General features: G+C 43.9%; 1 protein-coding gene across 4 annotated transcripts in view; it reads right to left on the reverse strand.

The window, feature by feature from the left end:
* The window catches only part of CADPS (Ca++-dependent secretion activator), a 517,458-nt gene that overhangs the window by 168,146 nt on the left and 324,016 nt on the right, over positions 1–25,296 (reverse strand). For 3 of the 4 annotated variants that reach the window (XM_015406839.1, XM_015406838.1, XM_015406840.1), the window contains exon 13: positions 5,860–6,047. In XM_015406839.1, coding sequence (XP_015262325.1) covers positions 5,860–6,047 — 188 coding nt within the window. Of the gene's footprint in view, positions 1–5,859; positions 6,049–25,296 lie in introns of all 4 variants that reach the window. The other variant, XM_015406842.1, reaches the window with a different exon arrangement.

Consider the following 25,296-nt stretch of genomic DNA (forward strand, 5'->3'; position numbering starts at 1 on the left):
CCAAAAATAGCCCTGGTACTCTTACTGGGCCTACTATCAGCTTTTCTGATTGTTATGCCAAAGTGCCAGTATATTAAATTCTTTTATAGAATATTTATATTATTTATGTTTTGTATTTATGTTGCTGACTGCCCTGAGCCCTGATTGCCAGGGAAGGGGTGGGATAAAAATAGTAATAAATAAATAAATCATTATTCTCTCTATCTTTTCTCTGCAGGCTCTGTTATACTTACATGAAAATGACAGAGGAACAGAGCTATGCATAAATTAAAAAGGTTTGCTAGATAACATTCTATAACTCATTTCAGAAGTTTTTGAATGTGTGGAGGGAAGTAGAATAATTCATGTTGTGTCCCTGATGACCACCGCATTTATCTGAAAGCCAGAATATGCATGTAAAATTATGACTGTAAGGAGGCAGCCCAATGCATCATACAGCTATAGACACACAGGCTATATTTCAGTCTTCAGATAAACATATGGAATATAAAGTGAGGACGGTGCATGAGTTCTTGCCTCTGTTATGAATTTAAACAATACCCCCATTGTTACAATGTAACCTTGTTTTTAGCACTTCATCTGATTAGTCAGAGTGATCATTCATTGACTCCTGGGAAATTGCTTTTTAGGTTGGCTTACCCTAATAGGTACCTAATAGGTACCTCCTGCCAACCTAGCAGTTCGAAAGCAAGAAATTGCAAGTAGATAAATAGGTACCACTTCGGTGGGAAGGTAACAGCGTTCCGTGCACCTTGGTGTTTAGTCATGCTGGCCACATGACCACGGAAACGTCTTCGGACAGTGCTGGCTCTTTGGCTTTGAAACAGAGATGAGCACCGCAACCCTAGAGTCGGATTCGACTGGCTTTCGAGCAAGGGAACCTTTACCTTTACTTACCCTAATAGGTAAGGACCAGATCTGAGCAAATTTTACAACTTTTCTTTTTCTGTGTTTTAATTTTTTAAAAAATTCAAGTCAATTAATTAGATATGTGTGCTTAGAATTCTTAGGGAATTTCATAGCCAGTATTAGTAACAGTAACATATCCTTTATATATCTATATCTATATATCTATATATAATATTTGAGGAGGGAAACTAGCATGGTGACTCAAGAAGAAAGTCAACTTGATCATTACAAACTCAACAAACTTCTTGAAAACTCTGAAAACAAAAGTGCAAAATTCTTTTTTTTTTTTTTTTGCTTGGTGGAGATTTCACATGATATGGCAGAGAGGTCATAGCGGAGCTAGAGGTGTATTTCTAACAGCAGCCATTTTGTTCCTGTCCTACACTGACACTGATCAGATAACCAGATTGTATTTGTGAAGCAGGACCCTGGACCACATCTAGTTAGTTTCTTTCCTCTGATGGCCTGTCATCCTGTCAGTCCTGACCTTCAGGCTGTCCTGCACCATCTGAATCACATTCTCTCTGCACTTTCTCACTGACTGCAAGCTACTGTTGTCTCACTGTCTGACCTTACACAAACACAATAGAAACAGACAACCCACCTCAGCTCCATCACTGTCTATCGCTTACACAGGAGATTGATAGCCACCCAGAATTCTCTCTCTTCGACCTTCATTACTGGAGTGGCATATTCTGACTGACAGCCAACCTCATTTCACAGCAAGCTCAACTACCAGTTGTTGCCAGCGCAGGATTTCTTCCCTTGCTTTTCAAATTGCTTTCTCAGAGCAAAGGGATTAACTTCCAGTTCTAATATGACACATCTACTCTTATGAAAAAAGTGTGTTTATAATAATAAAAAGTGTGTTTAAAATAATAAAAGTGGGGTAAGAATGTAAATCTAGAAAGCAAACAGAAATGAAGAAACAGGACTTTTGATTTGTATGGGAGTACAAGTAGAAATATAACCATAATCTGCAAACTGGTTACTTTAGAAGACTCCTGCTGATTAAACTGGACATCTCTCTAGCAAGTGATTGATGGTTTTCCATCCTTAGGCATGTGAATGTTACTGAAAGTCTGCTGTGCAAATAGAGTTGTATTTTTAAGAACATTTTTATCCAGTGTTTAGAATTACTTGTGGTTATTATTACAATCCTTTTTACTGAAAACACCAGAGGAACCCTTCTCTCCTCTTTAGAAGTCACAACATTTCTTGCCTTAAAGGTTGCACCCAGGAGATAATGGCCACTGTACCCTGACCAACAATGTCCCTACAAAATTCAACCTGCCATGTGTTGAGCCAGAAACGAAGAAAACATTTCTTGCATTGTATATTGCAACAGTTCATCTCACATATTTCTGTCAGCCTGATTGCCACTGGCCTTTGAATAATACAATACGAAGTCTTTTCCCGCTCTGCTATCAGCTTCGATCCTTTAGTTAGTGATGCTAGGGGACTGAACCTACAATCCCATTCAGACCCGGGGTCGTAGAAGAATTTTTTTTTTCCAAGTTCAGGAAGACTAGTGTCATGTGTGAGCATGCATGGACACATTATGGTTATATGTTGTAAGCCACCCTGAGCCCATTCGCGGGGAGGACGGGGTATAAATTGAATTAATAAAATAAATAAAAATATGTTTCATTGATATATAAATAAGCATTTGTTTCCCCCCGGCAGATTATACCATTTTCAAATATGAACTATGATTCTTAACTATGGAGACCATGTCTCCCACTTTGGCGAGAGACCTCCTGCTCCTTGGCTCTGCCTGCAATTGCTCAGCTGGGTGGTGGTGAGGAAATGCCAAGGAAAGGGGGGGGGGATCAGCATCACACCAACATCATGACATCACTTCTGGTGTGACTCTGAAGCAGGCCCGTAGATACAGTAGGGCATTTTGGAGCTCTGCCCCCTCAAATGTGAGGCATGCCCCACAACAGCTGCTGCCCTTCTCCCCCCTCACCCTTCCTCCCTCTCCCTCCCTTCCTGTGACATTAAATGGAGGTGAGAAAGAGGGACGGCTGCCAGCCGCACCCCTTCCCTGAACTCCAAGTGGCGATTTCGCCGCTTGGATTTCAGGTGCATGCAGCCCCCACTTGAAAAACAGCATGTAAAGGTTTTTCTAGCAGGGACTGCCCACACCTGATCTCTTAGTGGTGAAATTGCCACTTGGAGTTCAGGGAAGGCCCACCCCCTCCCCTCCCCTGCTGCCACATAAAATTTCCCCATGATCTACCAACCCAAAATTTCTGGCTACAGGGCAGCCTGAAGTGACATTGTTGCTTCAGGTGATCCTCTACCATTTGATCAAAACTCTATGGTTAAACTATAGAGACTGAGGTTGGATGCTAGAGTGTCACCCTGGCATTTTGATGTCACTCCCAGGTAGCACTGGAAGAGCCTTCGTGGCACCAGTGTGATGCTAAAGTAAGTCTCTTCTCCCTGCAATCTCCTGTTGGTTGCCACAGGCTGGCAGCCCTATTAATGACTTACACAGTTCAAACAGGGCCTTAACTACCCCAGTTGCATTCCCTGAGTCAATTCAGCATTGGTTTCATTTAATTAAACTACAGAAAGGATTCTAAAAATGTGATATAAAGTACTCATCTTCTAAATCATTTATGAAAACATGTGCTCGTATCCTATGAAGATGAATGGAATCTGAGGATCACACCTAATGATTCCTAATTTGCTTTGGAAGAATTCAGCCCACCTGTGAATTTCCTTGGACTTTTAGCTCTTACAGATGATGAAAAGACCAAAACCACTATTATAAAACTTGGTATGAAACACTATAACCACGAATGCTGCCATTTCTTACCTTTTGGGCTCAGGAGGTGGCTGGGATTTACTCTCTTTCCTCTTTTTGGACTCCTTTTTGGAATCCTTTTTTGGCTCTACTTCAGTAGCTGGGGGATTGTTTGCAATTGGCAGTAAGCCACCAAGAATCTCTTCCATTTTTTGGCTTTGGGGTATGATAGGGATGGTTTAAATGAAAAAGGTAAGAACAGCAGAAAAGGGGGGGAAATGAAGGACAGATAAAATCATAACAAAAGAAATGAAACAAAACAATCTGAAAGCAAAAAACAATAGCAGTAATAATAATAGGTAATGCCAACAAAAGAAGCAAAGGAAAGTAAGAAACAAAAAAGAAAATAAGGAACACCAACCCCTTACCCTGACAAGATGCATCAGTGCAATTGCAGTTTGAGTGGCAGTCTTATAATGTAAAATACAGGCAATGTGTATAATAATTCATGATGATGTTTACCAAGAGAGCTTACAAAAACACTTCATTATTTTATAACACTCTGTTATTCAGTAGCATATGCAGAACAGAGTGTGACATCTCACTGTATAGAATGCAACTTCCAAAAAGAAAAACACCAGTGCAACAAATACCATTGCTGTCTATAGAGAAAGGAAACTTGCAGCCATAAAATCTCCTTTAGATTAGAAACTGCTATGTAGCTATTATGGCTGTCAAGTGGTGATAGGATTTTAAAAAATTAAACTCACTTCCCCAGTTGTTTTATGTTACAACCCATTGTATTGGGCTAAAGAGGTACTTCTGGACAAGGGGAGGTAATTGCACAATGGATCAGTCATGCTTGTACACTAAAGCTGTGCAGGAAAAAAAATGTTTTTTTTCATTTGGGTATAATAAAGTCAATTTTGGGGGGGATTCCGGAATATACCCAAATACCAATACCGGTATTCTATTGGTACCCGAAAATTTTCGGTATTCGGCTCCATTATATCCTATTGGGCCATTGTAGTCAATGGCAAAAATCTTCTAACAAGTATTCAGGGGGCTGGGGGGGAAGGGGTTTGTGGTAGAGGCGCCAAATTTGTACTGTAGCTGCTGGAGCCTCTCCCTAAAAGACCCTCCAGGTTTGGAAAGAATTGGACCAGGGGGTCCAATTCTAGGAGCATCCAAAGAGGGTGCCCTCAATCCTCCATTGTTTCCTATGGGGATGGGGGAAAAGCAGGCAGCAGTGTCTTCCCGAGAAAGCCGAAATTCAGTATTCGGCAGCTGAATCAGCTCAGGGGATCTGATTCGGTATGCTGAATACCCAAAAAATGCCAAAAAGTTTTTTTTTTTTTAACGGAATGAACACCCCTACTGCACACCCACTATTTGGGTACAGATGATACAGTTCTGTATCCTGTGTTCACACAGCCAACAATGCTGACACAGTAGCTTTAAGTAGCAGGAGAAGTTGGCATCATGATTTCAGCAGCAGTATAAAACACTGTATTACTATAGTATAAAAGAGTCACAGGAAGCTACTTTCCCTTTCCCTGCTTCCTGTCATGCTGTTGTAAGAGGTTAAGGAATTGGGTTTAATTCACCTCTGCTTTACCTCATTCAATACATACACAAGATCAGATTTCTAAGCATACTGCATTATGTTTTCCAGTATCTATATGTTTTGAACATGCATCTGAAACATAAAGCCTGAATCATGTGAATCTCAGATGATTTGCAATAAAGCCATCAATGGGAATGATTTTTGTACAGTGATGGGTACTGTATTTGTTTAAAATCTTTAATCTATAATACATTGTGGCTAATAAAACAATTTCTCATCTTCATTAGTTAATGTTTTCACTCTCATTAATCACAACATAAAATCATGAAAAGCAAGGTGACACATGGAATATATAGTGGTGTATCCCATTGGATAAAAATACGTTCTGCAGTCTCACACTACCCCATGATCTTACCAATCTGCATCAAGCAATTATCAAATATAAATATCATATATTTATATTATCTCCTTTTTAAATGCTGTTTTCATTTAGGCAAGTAAGAAAACAAAGAAACAAACCAGTTCTGCTTTTAGATAAGTTGTGTGCTAAAAATGCTTTGGGGTCTATTGTGTTTATCCAGAGAAATTCTCCCCTTGGTGCTGCAGAGAAGAGTTGTTCCCTTACCTGTTGCCGTGAACATGCGAAGCACAAAAGGCAAAACTGTAGTGAAGCAAGGTGGGGTCAATCATTGCTCCATTTTCTGCTCGCTCAAGCAAATCACTGAGGTAGCAGAGATGCCTATGACAGCCTCTGACTCCATTACGGGCGCAATACTCATCGAGCACAAATACCTGGCCAGGACTGAACCAGCCCTGCATGGAAATAAAGAGGTCAGGGTTCAATTATAGTAATTTAAACAAGAGCAACATGACATATATTGGATCTGGTGATGCTAAACAAACAAACAGGGACAGCAGCAAATATCTGTAAAGAAAATCTAGACGAACAATTAAATGGGATGCATACAAAACCTAACTTTAATGTGGATAAACTGATAAATATCTAATTATTTTAGAAGATAGCTAGAGAAGCTTAGTACAAATGATATGTTCTATTCAATCGAAGCCATTACAAAACTATGCTTATTACTTAAAATGCTTATATACTTACTCATTACTTTATTTTTTGTGTTCATTGGCCAGTAAAATAGAAAATGTAAAAAAGCAGCTGATCTGCTACTAAATCAGTTTTATACAAATGAGCTTGAGCCATCTGAATCAGCCTCAGTCTATCCATTAAAAGGAACAATCCTCATTCTCTTCACTGCCAGTATAAAGAGACTCAGAACATTGCAATAAGAGCACATCAAAACACTGCCAGGAAATATGATTGACAATGAGATACTTCCAGCTGCACCTCCTGTTTGGAGACTTTCTGTCCTGTGCTCCACAGTCCAGTTGTTTTGTAGGAAATCAGACAAATTACTAGAGAAAGTTCAATCTGTGCACCAAGGATAATTGCCAGAGTGGTCTATACTTTCTGGCTATTATTATTTCTGTTTTGAGACTTGGGGGATGGGATAGAGAGATATAGGATTTGATGATTTGATAAGTAATTGGTTAGGGTCAATATCTGTGACAATCTATTATATGGAGCCCAACTGTACTTAGGGAGGTGTGGTTGTAGGGAATGTGGCAGTTTTTGGAGACAACTGGGGTGACATAAGAGGACACACTGGTTGTTTAATCAAACATTCCAAGACAGGTGGAAAAACCCTCTAATCTTTCACTTTGAATGTGATTTTGATCTTTGCCGGGTCTGTTAAAAATAAGAATTCCTTGCTATATGATTGGGGGAGCTGACCAGCTATATGTGACTGAGAACTAGCTTGATGAAGCTGACAATGATGACAAAATATTACTAATTATGCCAGCCAGGTTTTCAGTCCCTCATCAGACCTGAACTGAAGGACCAATGGGGGGTGGAAGTGGTAATTCTCTGGGAGTCTGTCTCCTTTCGCAGATTCCTGATGCAGATGATTGCAGCCACTGATTTATGCACCTTGTGTTGGGTATCACGGACTGTCTGGGTCTCCCACTGGTGTACTGTTTACCTAGGTCATCAGCAGGAGCCCTGGCTGAGCTTGTGGAGGAGGGCTAGAACCTGCACTTTAGGACCCCTGGACAAGTTCTTCTGGGCTCCTTCAACATTCATGCTGAGGCAACCTTCTCAGGCTATCCTGAAGTGCTCCTGGCCAATGTAGGAACTATAAGTGTGTCTCAGATTGTAATGAACCTTACACATGAGAAAGGTAATATGTTAGAATTAACCTTTGGTGTTAAGCAGGGAAATAGTGGTCTGATAATGCAGGTGAATGTTTTGCCCATGTCTAACCAGGCCCAGTTGGTTATAGCACCTCCCTCCTGCAACAAAGAGGGCAGTATCAGGATCCGGGATTTTTTTGGGGAAATCCCAAATCTTTTTGGGTCCAATAGGACTGATAAGAAGAATAAAACAGGGTGAAAATTGCACACAAGAGGCTGTGTCTGCGGGGAACAGTCTGCTCCCCACAGGCACAGGTGGTCCTGGGCTGACTTCTCTGCTGAGCCAAGGCAGAGAGAGGAGCTCTCAGCTCCCACTGTCCTGGACAATCCTGGGCTACCCCAACTGAGGCAGTGTGGAGCTTTCAGCTCCTGCCGCCCCAGTTGATTGTCTTTTGCAGCCTGGTTTAAACTGGGCTGCAGGAGAAGCCAGCCAGCCCCAAGCTGAGTTGGTGGGGGCTGTCTTCTGCTTCTTTGCAGTTTAAAGGGACTGCAGAAGCCCAGCAACGTGCTCCCACCTCTTGCCGTTTTCAGATCTACCAGTAATTCCCAAATGTATCCAGGATTTTCTTGGGATTCCCCCCTGGTTTTCCCAAGAAAACCCAGATACATTTTGGATGCTAAAGCAAACCCAAAAAATACTGATAAGGTATTTTTGGGTATACTTTCAGTTTGGGTAGATCTGATTGCACACTCCTATCATCCATCCTTTTCTAAATAAGCTTTACAAGGAGACCATGGCCATTGGTTAGCCTCTGTCACATATACCATTGGGAAAAATAACCGAGAGAGACATTGCTGAGTTACTGGTGGGCCATGGTGGATGGTCTCTGAACACCGCTGGATGAAGGAAATGTGTCCCTTTTTGTTTTGTAAGATCTTTCTGCTGAATCTAACAGCATGGACCACTTTATATTACTGGAGCATTTTGAGAAGACAGCAGAATTGAGAGATAGGGTGTAAAGTGATTTCAGTCTTTTTTGTCTGGTCATACCCACAAAATCATGGTGAATGTTGAAGAAGACCTTTGGATGTGATTGTCCAAAAGATTCACAGCTGTATGTCATCAGTATGTTGAAACAAAGCTTTTTTATTTCTTTGGATAATGCACTAGAGGCAGTGCTCTCCATACTGGACCACTGGTGACTGTGGTCCAGAAGCTGAGGGAGAACAAGATATGTTTGAATCCAGACAAGATGGAGGTGATGGTGGTCAGTAAGATGTAGACTTTGGCAGGGATTGTCCTATCTACTTTGGATGGGGTGGCTCTTTAAAAAGCTTTGGGCTATTATTAGATTTTACACTTTTGTCAGAAGATCAGGTAACTGCAGAAGCCAAGACTGCATGCTATTGGCTTCATTTGGTGTAAAAATTATCTCTCTTCATGAGCTCTGGTCATATTGATCCATGCTTCTGTAACCTTGAGGCTAGACAACTGCATTGTGGTATGTGCTCTTGAAGACTATCTGGAAGCCAATTGGTAATATTGGTTTCCAAGACTCATATCTTGGAAAAGCTGCACTGGTCATCAATATATTTATGGGTCTGATTCAAGGTGCTGTTTTTGATATTTAAGTACCTAAACAATCTGGTCCAGCTTACTTGAAAGACCATATTTCCTGGTGTAAATGATTTTGCTACCTCAGATCCTTTCATGACTCCTCCTAGTAGACCCTCCCTTTGAACAGTCAAACAACCAACCAGTTTTTTGGGGGTGTGGCTCCAGCTTTAGGTAATGCCCTCCCAGAAGTGTGAAGTGCCTCTATGCTGTCCACCTTCTGTAGGGAATGTAAGGTTGCATTTGGCAGTTAATTCTATAAGGAGGGGAAATTGTGTAGCCTTTTAGGTTTTTTGTAAGCAACCTTAAGCCACTTGGCAGGAAAGGCAGCATATAAATAGTTTAATACATAATAAAACAAAGGCACACTACTTTTATTTACAGAAATGTTCCGAAGTTGTATGTGAGGGATTTTTTTTTCCTGACATTGGCAACAGAGAATAAATTCTCTGAATCTCCAGTTCATAATAAGTCATGGTGCACGTAATTTTCCATGTGTTCAAGTTGCTGAATTGTGCTATACCATATAATGAAGACTCAGAATGCCTTAAGGTATGAAAAAATAATTAAGCCCAAAGGCTTAAAAATCACTCATATCTATCCATGCCAACTAAACCACCTTCCTAAATCTAAATATCTTACATTATTTCTGGATGAAGAAAAGTCTTAGGATTTGTCAGATCTCTGTGGGAAAAGAAATTATGCAATCCCCAATAACACTGTGCAGTTAGTTCATGTGTGTACAGCTGAATATGTGGGGGTAAATCAGGAGTTCACCTGAGGGGTGTAACTTCAACATGTTTGAAGTCCTGCTCCTGTCCTCCCGGCATTCTACATGCATGCATGATAATACGCATAAACTTTGCAATCTGTGCCTGTAAAAAAGGGACATATGTGTTCAAAGCCTATGCCTATCACAGTGTATATGCATGGAATCTCCCTTGCAGCCAGCATCTCAAATGCATGGAGGTTCGTGGCAGATTTCCCACCCCACCCCCTGCCCTTATGTGTGCACAGATGAAATATCTGCACAGGCCAATATTTCTCTAGGCAGAGAATGCAAGATCCAGAATCTGCCCTTAGTTATTAACAAAGGAAATCGAAGTAGTTTCTAACGTAGTGTTTCTTAACACAGGTAAGGCCTACACTGTTTTGATTTTTTTGTAGGCTGGCTGGGTAAATAAGATATGGTTGGAAGAAGATCAGAAGCCAGTTTGTTGCCAGTACACTGCTACTAAACTCCCAGAAGTCAATCGTGTGCCTCTTTAAGGGCAGCCACACAAGACAAAAAAGTGTTGCAACAGTCAAGTCTAAAGGTTACACAGACACCAATGAACAATGAAGCAGTTTTGTAAATCTATCCCATCATGCCAGAAGATGATGCTGTCATTTTGCTGAAGAGGCCTGTCCTTTATGAAGACAGTACACAGGGAAGGCGGCTTTCTCGGGTTGACTCTCCTTCAGCTAATTTGAAAATCTTTTCAGTAGGATAAGAATGAACTTGCAGCCCTTTCCAAAATATCGCCAGCTCTTCAATATTGATATGGATGCTGCATGACTGATACCAGGCATCTCTCTAATGCCTCAAAACTGCAAAATCTTTCATCTTTTAATTGAAAAGTTCCTGCGGCGACTAGATCAGTGCCCTGCCCCTTTAGGCAACTTCTTTGCCACCCCATCTGCCACCCCAAATGCTACGTCTTCGAGATGCTGCTGCTGCGAAAAGATTAAAATATATTTTCTACCACTCGGATGACACCAAATCTTTTCTGGATGCCAAAATAGCTACTGTTGAGGAGAGTTGAAGAAAATATCAATTAAGAACTCTGTAGAAGGGATTTGCTTATTCTTGTTGGGCCAAATCCAGAACAGATTGAAAAGGGATTAAAATAATGAGGGGCAGAATCAAAGGCATGGGAAACAGACATCATTCCTTTCATTACTCCAATCGCCAGAAAGCGCATGTGTGAAAATGAAGATGCCGATTGAGAGTAACGCAGAAGGTGGGCTGTCACTAGAGGCCTCTGAAGGCGCTTTCTTTTCTCTGTCTCCCTTCAGCAGAGCTATTGGAATTTTGCTTTTGAGAAATACTTCCCATACGTCAGAAATGCTGTGTGGCTTCGTTCTTCAATAACATTTTAACAACAGGGAAACAAAAGTAAAATCAAAAGGTGTACTGATTTCAGAAAAGAGAAGTTGGCTTTCCAGAACAATTTGGTTATTGTAACAAAAGAAAGAAAGAAATCTCAAAAGAGAAAAGGACATACTTCTGAAAATTCAAATCCTTATTTAGCAATAAACTGTGTTGATGTGAGCATATTTGGGGAGAAAAACAGCTATCTATTTCAACATTTCCATAGACTTGGTTATCCTTGCATTTGATTCAAGGTTACTGTTTCATGTCTTCATCCTGCTATGAAATTTACCCCATGAAATTTGTGATTTGTGTTTATTCTATCTTTTTCAAAACTCCAGAAAAAGAGGCAGTAGAATTTGGTCTGAATCACTGATTTATAACTGAGGCTGCCATGTCTGTAACATAACTATAGAATCTGTGTTATGAACTAAGGCTGAAATGTTGCAGAACGGGTTAGGACTGTAAGGACTAACACAATATCAGTTTGGCCTTTACCTCCTAGCAGTCCCTATAACTAGGGATAAGAAGTGGTTGTAGGTAGGTTAATGAATGGCACGTGCACAGCTCTTTGAATTTCATCCTGCGCTCTGCCTTTGTGGATCTATTTTGCTCCTTGGTATCTCCTCCTCCTCCTCCTCCTTGCTATTTCCTGTCTTGTCTATGAGTTCCTTCCCTAAGCTTGCTTTCTTCCTTGAATTCTCTCCCAGTCATGCTCCCCCCAGCGCCTGTGTGTGAACCACAAACAACTTTGCCTTCATCAACGTCATTCTCCTTCCACAGGCTTTCTGGTGTGATGTCTTCTGAGACTGCTCTATGCCATGGACAGCTTCCCGGAGTCTGCATCATTCTAGCAAATAGTTGCTGAAGGTGTCCTCTGATTCTTTTCTCAAGTCTCCAGAATCCAGATCAACAGGAACACTGCCCACATTCACATCCTCTGTCTTATTTCGGAGAGCACCTTGCCCTGGTGGACATCATATACCACTCTTGGCCTACATCCATTTGTCTGTCTAGTGCCTTTTATCCCATACTTCCTCCAAGAAGTTCAAAACTAGGGATAGGCATGAACCTGCCCATGATCCTAAATTCGCAACTAAAATCACCTGGGTCCATGAGATCTCACATCAACGACCCTCCCACGACCCTCCACATGGTTTTCAGAGGTTCAGGCATCTCGTGGTGGGGCATGTCGGTGGCATCCACGGCACACACACTGGCACCAATCAATTACAATTGTCAAAGCAATGGGGGGATGGGCTTCTGCAGCCCTGGAAACACCAATAGTGGCCCTCCAAAGCCTGACAGGCAGTGCTGGCCACCAATAAGAGAGCTCCATTCTGCTCTATGGGAGCAGAATGATATATACCCCCAGTTCACAAGTAGCCATTGTTTTCCGTCAGCAGCAGGCACGCTGTGGGTTAGTCAGAGGCAGAGAGGGAAGGGAATTGGAAGTCATTCCTCCTGTGAACAGTGGGCTCTGGGGTGTTTGGTACTTGTGTGATGGACTGTACTTTTAAGAAGCTCAGAAGTGCTGTACAAACAGCTGAAGGACTGTGAATGGTTAATTCTTCACAGAAGCCACAGAGCCTTGAGTGACAAGCATCAGCTGAGCAAAGACTTCTGAACTGCATGCTGAGGAGAGATTCAGTCAGATTGCATTAAGGTAGATTATGGAATAATTCTAAGCAGGTCTACTCGGAAATAAGTCCCATGTTATTCAATAGGACTTACTCCCAGGAAAGTGTTTTTAAAACTGTGCTACAAGATGTGTGCACAGCATCAAATCCAGATGGCCTTAAGAGAGCTCTCTCACCAATAAGAGAGCTTCCATTCTGTTCAATGAGAGCAGAAAGATATATACCCCCAGCTCACACACAGCCATTGTTTTCCATCCTCAGCAGGCATGCTGCGCGTTAGAGACAGAGGCACAGAGAGAAGGGAACTGTCTGTGATTTCCCCCAGAGAGCACTTTCTTGTGGGCACCTGCTTTAGGGGGATGTAACTCAGCCCTCCTAAACCCAATACTCCCCAAACTTGGAGGGCAAGTAGAGAATAGTCAGCTGGAGACTAGTTGAGAGTTTGGCATCTCTAGCCTGCAGGGGGGGCATTCTGCCACATCATGAACCTCATGAAATGAACCAGTTCTGCAGGGCCGTGAAAACGGAGCTTTTCCAGCAGGCATTTCAATAGGAGCTGGACTTTATCAGCTCAGCCCTGTGCCAACCTAGAGCTAGAAGCTACCTAGAATGGTATCCACCGCTGATCATGTTCATGAATGCACTTTATTATACTGTACCGCCATTGATATATTAATGGTCTTATGTCATGTTTTATGTATTTTTATTGTGATACGTATCTTGTTTTATTGGTTTTTATGTAAGCTGCCCTGAGCCTGCTTCGGCGGGGAAAAAGTTGAAACAATAAATAAAATAAATAAATATAAACGGGAAGGTCCGAAAAGGATGGTGGTTCGTGTGGCCCCACAAACTGAAACGAACCTCCATTTTCCCAGTTCATGCTCCTCCCTATTCAGGACAGCATGCCTAGCTGTCCTTTCCCCTTTTTATCCTCACACAAACCCTGTGAGATAGGTTAGACTCAAGGTCACCCAGTAAGGTTCATGGCAGAGAGGGGATCTGAAACCCAGGTCTCCAGAATCTCAGACATTAACAAATTTTTATTATAATGCTCGTGGGTAGAAGTAATTAATGTTAGCTATTTAACAGTGCAATCCTAACCAGAACTACATCCATCTAAGTATATTGAAGTCAATAGGCTTAGAAGGGTGAAACTTTCTGTTTTAAGTATCAGTTCAAAACATCAGACCTGAAAGGCCTTTGTGATTTTCACCTTTATGAAGTAGGTAGAAAAGTGCAAAATCATTCTTTTTACAAATAATAGTATCAAGCTTTTTACCAAGAATTTCCCAGGATTTACTGAAAGTGTCATCATATAACATCCCAAGAACAATGTTATCAGTGGGACCTATTAAAATTTGGATTGTTAAGCCACCCAAGAAGCTGCTTAAGAACATAAGAACATGAGAACATAAGAGATGCCAATGTTGGATCAGGCCAAAGGCCCATCCAGTCCAACACTCTGTATCACACAGTGGCCAGAAATACCAGTGCCATCAGGAGGTCCACCAGTGGGGCCAGGACATTAGAAGCCCTCACACTGTTGACCCCCCCCAAGCACCAAGAAGACAGAGCATCACTTGCCCCAGAGTCCCTATCTATACCTTGTGGCTAATAGCCACTATTTAAATTCATATAGTTTTAAAATTCACAAAGTTCAGCCTTTCTGTTATTATTCTGTTATTAAACTTCTACAAAACCATAAGCCTTTTCAACATGCATTTTCATGGATTCTTCTCCCCTTTTTGTTATGTCTCAGCTTAAAAGAAGCAATCATTCTTGCCTCTGTAGCTTCTGGCTGCATTACCACTGACCTTGACCCACACTGACCTTGACCCCAGCACCTAACTAACCACCCTTTGCTCGATGTTCACAAGACGTTTTGCACAGCACAGAGAGCTACTGCCTGACAATCAAGGTGCTAGAGACACTTGTGGCTCTTTAAAGACTAACACATTTCAGAAGCTTTTGGTGAGCTGGAGAACGAAGGGCTGCGTTCCATCCCTGCAGTTGTGGTCGCCAAAGACAAGTGGCCAGGTGGCATCAACCAGGGGAACTCAACAAGCCCTGTCTTAAAGAAACTGCTATGGTCAACAGGCTTTGAGGAGGGGAGGCCGGGGAGGCAGCCGCACAATCCCACACCTCCCTCCCTCCAAGTCCCAAATTCAACAACAGCCCTGAACCACAAAGGGGAACTGTGATGCTCCCCAGGACCACAAGCAATCTTCAAGCGCCGCCACTCTCCAAAGATGCCAGCTCCACTTTCATTGCCTTTAGCAGACTTTTATTTCCTGCCAGCTCCACGGCATTAACCTACCACCCAAAATATTACTCCGCATGTGCAAGTGCACAGATGCACATCCAGCGCCTGCCTCTGCCATGTGCAAACCCAGTGTGCTTTTCTGAATGCCTGCTCCCATCCCTGATCTTCACCTACCTCCCCCCTTGCTTCCATTCAGACTGTTACATGAGGCAGCGCTTGTGTGCAGGGAGCCCAGGGAGCGTGTATGTACTTTGGCTTGACCTCTTATTCAATACTCCCCACACTGCCAAGGGAGGGAGGCAGGAAAAGAGCACACATTTGGGTCAGTGGGTTAGCAGGCCCCAGCTCACCCAGTTTGCATTCTGCATCCTGGCATGGTGCCTTACATAAGTGCCAGGCTTTTCTCTCTTACCCGGGCTGCTGTGCACAGCATGCTTGGCCTAGCCAGTCTCTCCATTCACAAGCTTACATAAGTGGGCACATTTGGTGAACTGGCCAGGAGCTTTCCACAGTTGCCTGTGCCCAAGGGCACCTTCTCCAGGCTGCCTGCAAGTGGGAAGCTGCTCAGCTGGGCTTGGGAAGGTGGGGCCAAAGAGATCCTTGCCTGCCATCTTTCCAGCAGCCCAGGGGGCAGACACGGGAGCCCAACATGCTCTGGCTGGAAGAGGAGGAGTCATCAACAGGCACTGCATCCTGGCCTGGTGCCTCAGCCAAGGGTAGCAGGCAAGCCCCAAGAGGGCTGGCTGCCCAGTACTCGGAGCCAAACAGGCCCTCTTTGCCCCTTAGGGTTGCCAAATCCTGGTTGGGCAGTCCCTGGAGATCTGGGGAAAGACGCTGGGGAGGGCCCGCATTTGGGGAAGGGAGGGACCTCAGCAGGGGGTATAATACCCTAATATAGGCCCTTCTGGTCCACATTTGGACTGGTTTTCACCCAGTTGCTTGCGGGCCAGATAAGAGCCCTGAATGGGCCTGTTCTGGTCCATGGGCCATATGTTTGACATATCTGCATTGGACTGAACAAAAGAACAAATAATGGACGGCACAGGCCTCTTTGGAAAGGCCATTTGCAGAGATGAGCTGCAGAGGAGCCAATGGCTATGGAAACTGTGGCAGGCAGTTCCAGTAAATGGTGCAAACAACACCTCTCCTTTTTCCAGATCATTCTCCTTGCCAAGTCCTGTTGCCTCTTTTTTTATCTGTGATAAGTCAATTTCTTTGTTTTCACACAAGACAGTGGGAAATCATGTGATGCCTTATAGCATGGCCTCAAGAAAGAGCAAGGGACAGCTTCCATTTCTTAGGGGACCTCACATTCTTCAGATGTTTTATAGAAATACCATAGACTGAACAAGAACTGTCATAAGAACAATAGCGGGGGGCACAATTTGCAAATGAGAGGATGGGGGTAATGGAGTAATTCTAAACTTTGGGTTGAATCCATCCGTCGGCCGAAGGTGGTAGTTGCTGCAGATCTTCCCTGCTTTCCCCTTATCCATTTAGAACCCTAGAAATGTTTGTCCATGGGGTTGCAGAACCCGTGTGGAGTAATAATGGGATGTGTTGGGGTGGGAGCCTTCGGTGAGTAAGGGGAAGGGGAGAAATCTTCCTTTCTGCCTATTCCACTGGTGGAACTGCCTATTTCATTAGTGCAGCTCACTGATGCAAGAGGAAGGAGGGAGCAATTTTGCCCCAGTCCCTCTCGTCACTGCAGCCCAGTGACCCATGTGGGTCCTGTGACCCCAGGAATTGACCTTCTGGGGGTCAGAAGGACCGCTAACAAGGGGAAAGTGGGTAAGATTTGTGTGTGATCCACAACCCTTGTGTGAGTGGATCAATGGATCCAACCCTTCCAGAGCCTTGGCCCTCCTCCACATGTGCTCCAGTTTTCCTAGGAACCAGCTTTAGCTGAAGGTAGATTGGCTGGAACCTGTGAGAAGGTCCTGCCAGACCAACCTCATTTCCTTCTTTGATCAAGTGACAAGCTTACTGGATCAAGGGAATGTTGTTGATGTTGTTTACCTGGATTTCAGTAAAGCTTTTGACAGGGTTCCCCATGATGTTCTGATGGGTAAACTAGAGGTTTGTGGACTGGACTTTAGGATAGTTAGGTGGATAGGGAACTGGTTGGAGAACTGCACTCAAAGAGTAGTTGTCAATGGCATTTTATCTGAATGAAGGGAGGTGTCCAGTGGGGTGCCACAGGGCTCAGTTCTGGGCCCAGTAATTTTTCAATATTTTTATAAATTATCTGGATGAGGGTGTGGAGGGGTTTCTCAATAAATTTGTAGATGACACCAAATTGGGAGGAGCAGTGAACACACCAGAATATGGAGACAAAATCTGAACACGCTGGGAAAATGGCTGGATGTGAACAAGATGCAATATGACAAGGATAATTGCTGAGTTCTACATCTGGGTAACAATAATGAGGAACATGCATACTGGATGGAGGATACACTTCTGGGTAGCAGTATGTGTGAACAAGATCTTGGGGTATAGGTGGACCATAAGTTAAATATGAGCAGCCAGTGTGATGTAGCCACAAAAAAGTCTAATGCAATCTTGGGGTGTATCAACAGAGGCATAACATCCAAATTGCAAGATGTCATAGTCCCACTGTACACTGTATTTGTCAGGCCACACCTGGAGTGTTGTGTGCTGTTCTGGAGGCTTCACTTCAAAAAGGATATGGACAGAATGGAGTGGCTGCAGAGGAGAGCGACGAGGATGATCAGGGGCCTGGAGACCAAGTTCTATGAGGAAAGGCTGAGGGACTTGGGAATGTTTAGTCTGGAGAAGAGGAAGTTGAGGGGGGACATGATTACTTTCTTTAAGTATTTAAGGGGCTGTCACTTAGAGGACGGCTGTTCCTGTTGGGCAGCAGAGGATAGGATTCACAATAAAGGGTCTAAATTAAGGGGAGGAAGGTACTGGCTGGATCTTAGGGAAAATTTTTTACAGTAAGAGTTGTTCAACAGTGGAATCAGCTACCTAGGGAGGTGGTGGGCTCCTCCTTACTGACAGTCTTTATGCAGTGGCTGGACAAACACTTGTCAGGGATGCTCTAGGCTGATCCTGCATTGAGCAGGGGGTTGGACTAGATGGCCTGCATGGCCCGTTCCAACTCTGTGATTCTATGTTTCTACATTGCTGACCCCAGGTTACAGAAATCCCTCTACAAGGAGATAATATTGATCCTTAGTAGTTTCTAGAGTATATTGAAGACATTCTAAAGGCCTTTGGACTAGACTAGATTAAATAAATTGGATTGCATTTTAGTTTTATGGTTCCTGAAGCTGGATTTATAATATTAGGTTTTTATTGTATATTTTCATTTTGATTTATTATATATTTTATATTTGATTTATTATATACCATGAGAACACACATGTGTATACAGGCAACACACATGTACCCCAAATAAATAAGTAAATTTGCATGGGGGGGTTAATACATTCCATTGCTTCAAGTGGAAATACAGGTTCCACGTGAAGTATGCAGTGCCTTTAACCATATTCAGTTGATTTGCCAGTTTTCCCCCTTCTTGGAAAATTAAGATTTGGAAACCATTTTCCAGGCTGTAGGAGGGAAGGTGGCACGATATCGCCAATTCCTGCCAGATCCTGGAAGCTAAGCAGGGCTGGTGATAGGATGGGAGACCACCAAGGACAACTCTGCAGAGGAAAGCAATGGCAAACCACCTCTGCTTCTCACTTGCCTTGAAAGACCCTTGCTGGGGTTGCCATAAGTCGGTTGTGACTTGATGGCTCTTACGTAGGTATGTATCCAGGATCTGATCATCATATCCAGTCTTGATTAATGCAATGAGCTCTGTACAGGGCTGCCTCTGAAGGCTGTTCAGAATATTCAATTCGTGCCGAATGTAGCAACAAGTTTGCATGACAATCTGCATATTTTTTTCCCAGTCTTGTGCTGGTTCTTTCATTAAAAGTCTTAAATGGACGGGGACTTGAGCAATTCCAATACAAAACATCCTGAACATTATGATTACTGTCAGAAGCCCTGATGAGTACGCTTCCATTTACTTAAGTGAAGTGGTAGCCATGAGAGACATGGCCCTTTTCGTGGTGGTCTTGCCGGTAGAACTCCCTCCCTGCCCAGAGATAAATTTTATCTTTTATATCTTTTATTTATTTATTTAAAACATCTTAACGCTGCTTCTCCACTCAACTTACAGTCTTCAAGGTGACAAAAAGTCAAAACATTAAAATGATTTTTAAAAACACGCACACACAACGCATAATGATTAAACAAAACACACGAATGGGAAGGGGGTTCAGTGCAGGAGTGCCAAAAGAAACAGAAAATTCTTTACCTGCCAGCAGAAGACAATGATATAGGGGGACAGATGAATCTCCTTGGGGAGGGAATTCCATAATTTTCTCGGGGGGAACTGATCTTGGTCATCTGGAGATCAACAGTGGGAGGGCTTCTAATGTCCTGGCCCCACTGCTGGACCTCCTGATGGCACTGGTATTTCTGGCCACTGTGTGATACAGAGTGTTGGACTGGATGGGCCTTTGGCCTGATCCAACATGGGCGTCTCTCATGTTCTTATGTTTAACTGTAATAGTGGGGGATCTCCAGGGGCTACCTGGAAGGTGGCAACGTTAGCAATGAAGTGCAAAGTGAAAGACTCTCACGAGGGGAGAAAGGCTTCTCTGTCTGCCAAAAATTCTCATCCCCATTATCTCCCATGCTGACCTTCTTTACACTTTACTGTAAGAAAAGAGTCACAGACTTCCATGTGAAATGTAGGCCCACCCTAATGCACCTGTGTTGGCTTTTACCTTCAGCATTGCATGTTCCTCCCTTCCATCCTCCCCTTTTTCAGGGTTCTCTGGGTATGTATTCTCTGCTGTCACAGCAGGCAATTTTGTACATCTGGGTGGATCCTTTTAGGGACTTCATTAAGGGGTCTGGTGGTTTGATGGGATGGGCACGAACTGGCTGTCAAACTAAAGTTCATCATGAATTTTGTCTGGTTTGTGGTTCATGAAGCAGTGTCCGCAAACTAAAGAACCACCACAAACTTCCGCAAATTTTGATGCAGTTTGTGGTGTTTTGTGAAGTGCAGAAAGCAGGGGCTGTTCATGAAAAACAGCTGAGTGACTACTCAGCTAGTTGGGAACCCCTATTTTTAAAAAATTCTCTCACTGGTTTCACAGATGAGAGTCTCTGTATTTTTCTTCCTTTTCTTTATCGTAACTTGCAGTGGCTCAGAGCCATTTGAACCCCTGTTTTCTGCTCCCTGCAAAAAGCCATGGGGAGAAGAAATTTCCCAGAATGTGCTAAGCCTCCCCTGGGGGCAACCAGTTCCTCCAGCCAGCCTTGCCCCCAGCTCCCCCACCTTTGAAAGCGGAGGGTTTCCCTAATTCCCTTCTGCTTTCAAAGACTGTTCACCAGATGGGGGACTGGGAGGGAGGGAAGTCAGGGCGGGGGCTTGCTTCCAGCTAAGCTCCACCCCCAGCTCCTCCCAGCAGCCCTCACTGTTCTGGAAAGTAGCTGGAGGGAGAGCTGCACGTGGAGACTGGCTACTTTCCCACCCACCGGAACACAGAGAAAGGTTAGTAAACTGTGCCTGGTTCTTAAGTGCCACTGGTTGGGGGGGGGGGCTTCTCCTCCATATCCCCAGCAGGAGCGCCTCGAGGGCCATGCTGGCCCTTCGCTGGCCTCCTCTGCAGGCCCGGAAAGAAGCCTCCCTGCCCATCCCTCGCCCTCCCTCGCCGGCGCCTCCCTGCCTATCCCTCGCCCTCCCTCGCCGGCGCCCAAGCCAGCTCTCCTTAGGGGCTCTTTAAAAAGTCATTCTGGCTCCCCTAGCCCAGCTCTCCTTTGGGGCTCCTTAAAAAGTTATGGCCTGCGACGCCTGCGGGGGGGGGGGGAACGTTCTCCTGCTTCCCTGACTCTGATAGATCGCTCCGCTATCACAAAGTCTAAGGTAGCTCCTTGGTATAAATTATTTAAACTCGACCATTCTAAATCACCCTACCTATTCAATATTTCCAATTATAACCTCAGGGTGTCTTTCACTGCCTTGTGCTTCCAAACAATGTACACACAGAGCGGGAGGGCCAACACTTTCAAATTCCAACGGAACATAGTATATGTATTTGCGGCTCGTTAGCCATTGAGAACCTCCCCCACTGTATTTTAGCTTGCCCATTGTACAACGTACCCAGAGACAAATTCTTTACAGGAATTTTATTTACCATAAATGCATACTCTGAAATTGAGAAGATTGCATTTCTGTTGTCAGATACTGACGCGTTCGTATCCTATAGAATCTCCCTTGCAGCCCAAAAGATTAGAGCCAGAGTGGTACCACAGGGTTCATTCTTATAATATGCAGGTCATTTTAACCCACTGCCATTCTACTGTATAATTTAACATCTTATGTATGTGATTTCAGGTTTTATTCTTTTATCTGGCCACCTCTGGGGTATGGGGGGGGGGACGGGTGGTCTGATACAAGTTGGGAAACTCCTGGAGATTTGGGAATAGAGCCTTGGGAGGACTGGGATCTGGGATCTCAGTGGGGTATAATGCCATAGAGCCCACCCTCCAGAACATCCATTTTCTTCAGGGAAACTAATCTTTGTAGTCTGAAAATGAGCTGTAATTCCAGGGGATCCCCAGATCCCACCTGGAGGCTGGTAGCCCTAGCTCCAGTACTGAAACTGCAAGCTCTGGTTCTGCTGTTTGAGTTGGTGGATGCAGACCACTGGCATTGGCTTGCATCTGCTGAATCACCCTGCTTCATGTAGGATGCACAAGAGCCAGGTGGAGGAGGGGAGGGGTGTCATTCTACCAAATATGAGAGTGTTTGGGTTTGTCATTCCAGTCCCAGAACACCTCTGCTACTCCCAGGGGCCCCTCCTTAAATCCCACATAGCTCCACCTCCATAGATAGTGACAATGGCCTGTGATGTCACTAGCTCCTCCCTATGATGTCATTGGGTCCCAGTTGTTTTAATGACTTAGCAATGCCCCTGGCCCAGCCCCAGCCCCCCCCGGGAAATTGGAAAGTCTACGCCCTTGAGTAAAGTGTAAAGAAGGTCAGCATGGGAGATAATGGGGATGGGAATTTTCGGTAGACAGAGAAGCCTTTCTCCCCTCGTGATAGTCTTTCACTTTGCACTTCATTGCTAACGTTGCCACCTTCCAGGTAGCACCTGGAGATCTCCCACTATTACGGTCGATCTCCAGATGACCAAGATCAGTTCCCCCAGAGAAAATGGCTGCTTTGGAGGGTGGACCCGGTGGCACTACACTCTGCTAAAGCCCCTCCCTTCCCCAAACCCTGCCCTTCCCAGGCTCCAGCCTCCAAATCTCTATGTATTTCCCAGCCCAGAGTTGGCAACCCTATCTGTTATGTAAAATGAAAGTATTGCAAAAGAATCATAGAATTACACAAGCCAGTCTGATCTGGAAGAAAATTCTTCCGTGACCTCCCCCCCCCCCCAAGATAAACCAAATACACCTTCAAAATAAGTGATTTTTTTTTATCTGCACTGCACTGCCAGATTATCCATTGTAAATTGTATTAGAATGACTCCCACTACCCTATATCTAGTTGTAGTTAATAGATGAAATCCATGCATACACATTTGTATTAGCTCTCCATGCTTTCCAGACACCACCGTATGTCATGACATTCTAGTATAAATGCTTTCTCGGCTTACTGACTGAGGCCTCTCATGCCTGTCCCTTGATACTCTAGATTCTGACTCAGGCCACTTGCAAACTAGGGAATGAGGGAGAGATAGAGAGTATGTCTAGTCTACAGTGGATGGCGCATAACTGCAATTCTGACCAAGTTGGAAAGGGCCTGTTGCTGCCATCTATTGCAGCCAACAAGTATTCTAAGATAGTGACCTGACCAGATTGGTGGGAGGAACATCGAGACTTACCCCTACCCCACCACAACTTCCTGAAGATGATGGCTGGGGAGCTCTCAGAAAAGCCTCACATTGCCCAGGGCAAGTAGGGTGGTGTCTATGAATCAAAGAAAGCATATTTCAAATGCACCACGTCTCCTACTAATCTTCAGCGATCAAGCTCTTAGCCTCTGCTTCAGATTTTTAAAATTAAATTCAGTGAAGAAAGAGACTTTTACTACATCCCGTCTGTCTTCTATGAAATCCGTTAACTGCACCCCAGGTGGCGCAGTGGTCAGTCAGAGTAGGACCTCTAGGGATACCTGGCTTCAAACCCCGACTCAGCCATGAAGTTCAATGAGTGATCTTGGGCTAGTCACATTCTCTATGACTGACCCACGTAACAGCTTGCGAGAGGATCAGAACAGAGAGGAGAACCACGTAGGTTGCCGTGAGAATCTTGGGGGAATGGTGGGATTAAAAACGTACTAGATAAATAGGAAATGAGTAATTTTGTAGAAAAAGAGCTAGGGGAACTCATTAGCGTAACTCATTAGCATATGCCACACCCCCTGACATCACCGGAAGTGTGTCATAAGGCCACACACCCCGCCTCCAACGGTCCCGGCCGCCACCTCCAGCCTTGCAGCTCCACTGCCGAGCCCCATTAGGGGCCCGGCTGTGGACCTGCAAGGCCGGCGGGAGTGCAAGGAAGCCCCGCAAAGGCCCTCCCTGGCCCCAGGCAGGCAGGGGTGGGGAGAGGCAGGGAGGAAGCAACTTACCCTCCCTCTTCTCCTGCCTCCTCCTGGCTGAATGAGGGCCGGATGTGGGGCGGCCGGAAGCAGGGGGCGGGGCTTCGTCATGTGCCCCACCCCCGTACCTCACCCAGGGGAACTGTGTTCCCCCACGTTCCCCCCCGAAGTGACCTCTGGAAATGACCATTATAATAGCACACCGGGGGTAAAAATGCAGTTTGCAGATGGTCGCTGTGGGGAGCTCCACAGAGGTTGCCAAGGTTTAATGGCCCATGGATGTGAAATAGCTTGTATAAGGAAAACTGAAATCCACTGTACTTGCATTTATGGAGATTCCAGAATAATAAAAAAAAGTGGTTAATCTTTTTCTCAAACTCTATAAGAATCAATAATTCATCCTATCAATTGTTGTTGTCTTGCATGTGATAGTGACTGTATCAGTGAAGGCCCCCAGCCCCAACATGCTGAGATCAAACTTATATGTGCCACTCATTGTGGTTTTCAGCCACTCTCCTGCTATTGGTGGGTAAAGAAACAGAAGAGCAATTTAAATGCATTTATATAAGATTTCTGAACTGGTTCAGCGCCATGCAGGAAAGTTGGTTTACAAATCCATTCCACACACATTCCACAATGCGTAAGTGCTCTTGGCCTAGGTACTGTGATTTGAAGGCGACCACCAGGGATTATTTTATAAGGAAAAGAGGAGCTGGGGCTCAAATCCTGTTGCAAAAAAGATTGCAAAGATGAGCATCAGCTCAAATTACATTCCGGAAGTATTCATACTCATTTGTTATTTAATCCTTTAATGACTAGATTCAGAGATAGTTGAAGAACACATTCTGTTGATGTTTTTAAAACAGTTTGCTTCAACTTGAAACTATCTTACGAAAAGCAGTCTATTGAATTCTAAAACTAAAAGTTGGATCCTGCCAGCTTTTTTTGTTCAGTGTCACCCAGTTTCCCCCTTTATCACAGCCTCCTCCGTCAAACCTGACTTTTGACCGTGATCTCCAGAATAGCATTTTTTTTTGTGATCAAAGGGGAATTCCTCCTTTTATTTACTGGTGGAAAAAGTTGGTTGGATCCAACCCAAAACATTTTAATTGTAAGGGAGGGGAAACTTGGTATTCACCATTTTGCTAAAATATTTAGGCAATCTAATAAATGTTGTAAAAAAAAGATTAAATTCAATTAAATGCAAACCAACACAATGGCAGTAAGGTAACACTGCCATCATTGGAAGACACGTTGTATAATATTGACTTCAAAGGATGTATTCTATGCACAAAATAGGAAACTGTCTAATCAGGTAAGAAGTAATTGAATGTGTCACAACTAAAGGCTCAGACTTAGCTTTTGGTATCTTCCCATTCATGAAATTGTAAAATTTAAAGAGTCTGAGGGATCTTTCCCAGCAAAATATTACCAATGACCAGATTTATTCATAGCACAGCTAAAAAAAACCCCCATTACTAGTCAGGCTAGCACAAGAGGCCATGAAGGCACCACAATACCGTTGATGCTTGCGATTTCATTTGCATGCTAATAT

Source organism: Gekko japonicus, unplaced genomic scaffold (genome assembly GCF_001447785.1).
Source record: "Gekko japonicus isolate JY-2015 unplaced genomic scaffold, Gekko_japonicus_V1.1 scaffold899, whole genome shotgun sequence".
NCBI lineage: Eukaryota > Metazoa > Chordata > Lepidosauria > Squamata > Gekkonidae > Gekko > Gekko japonicus.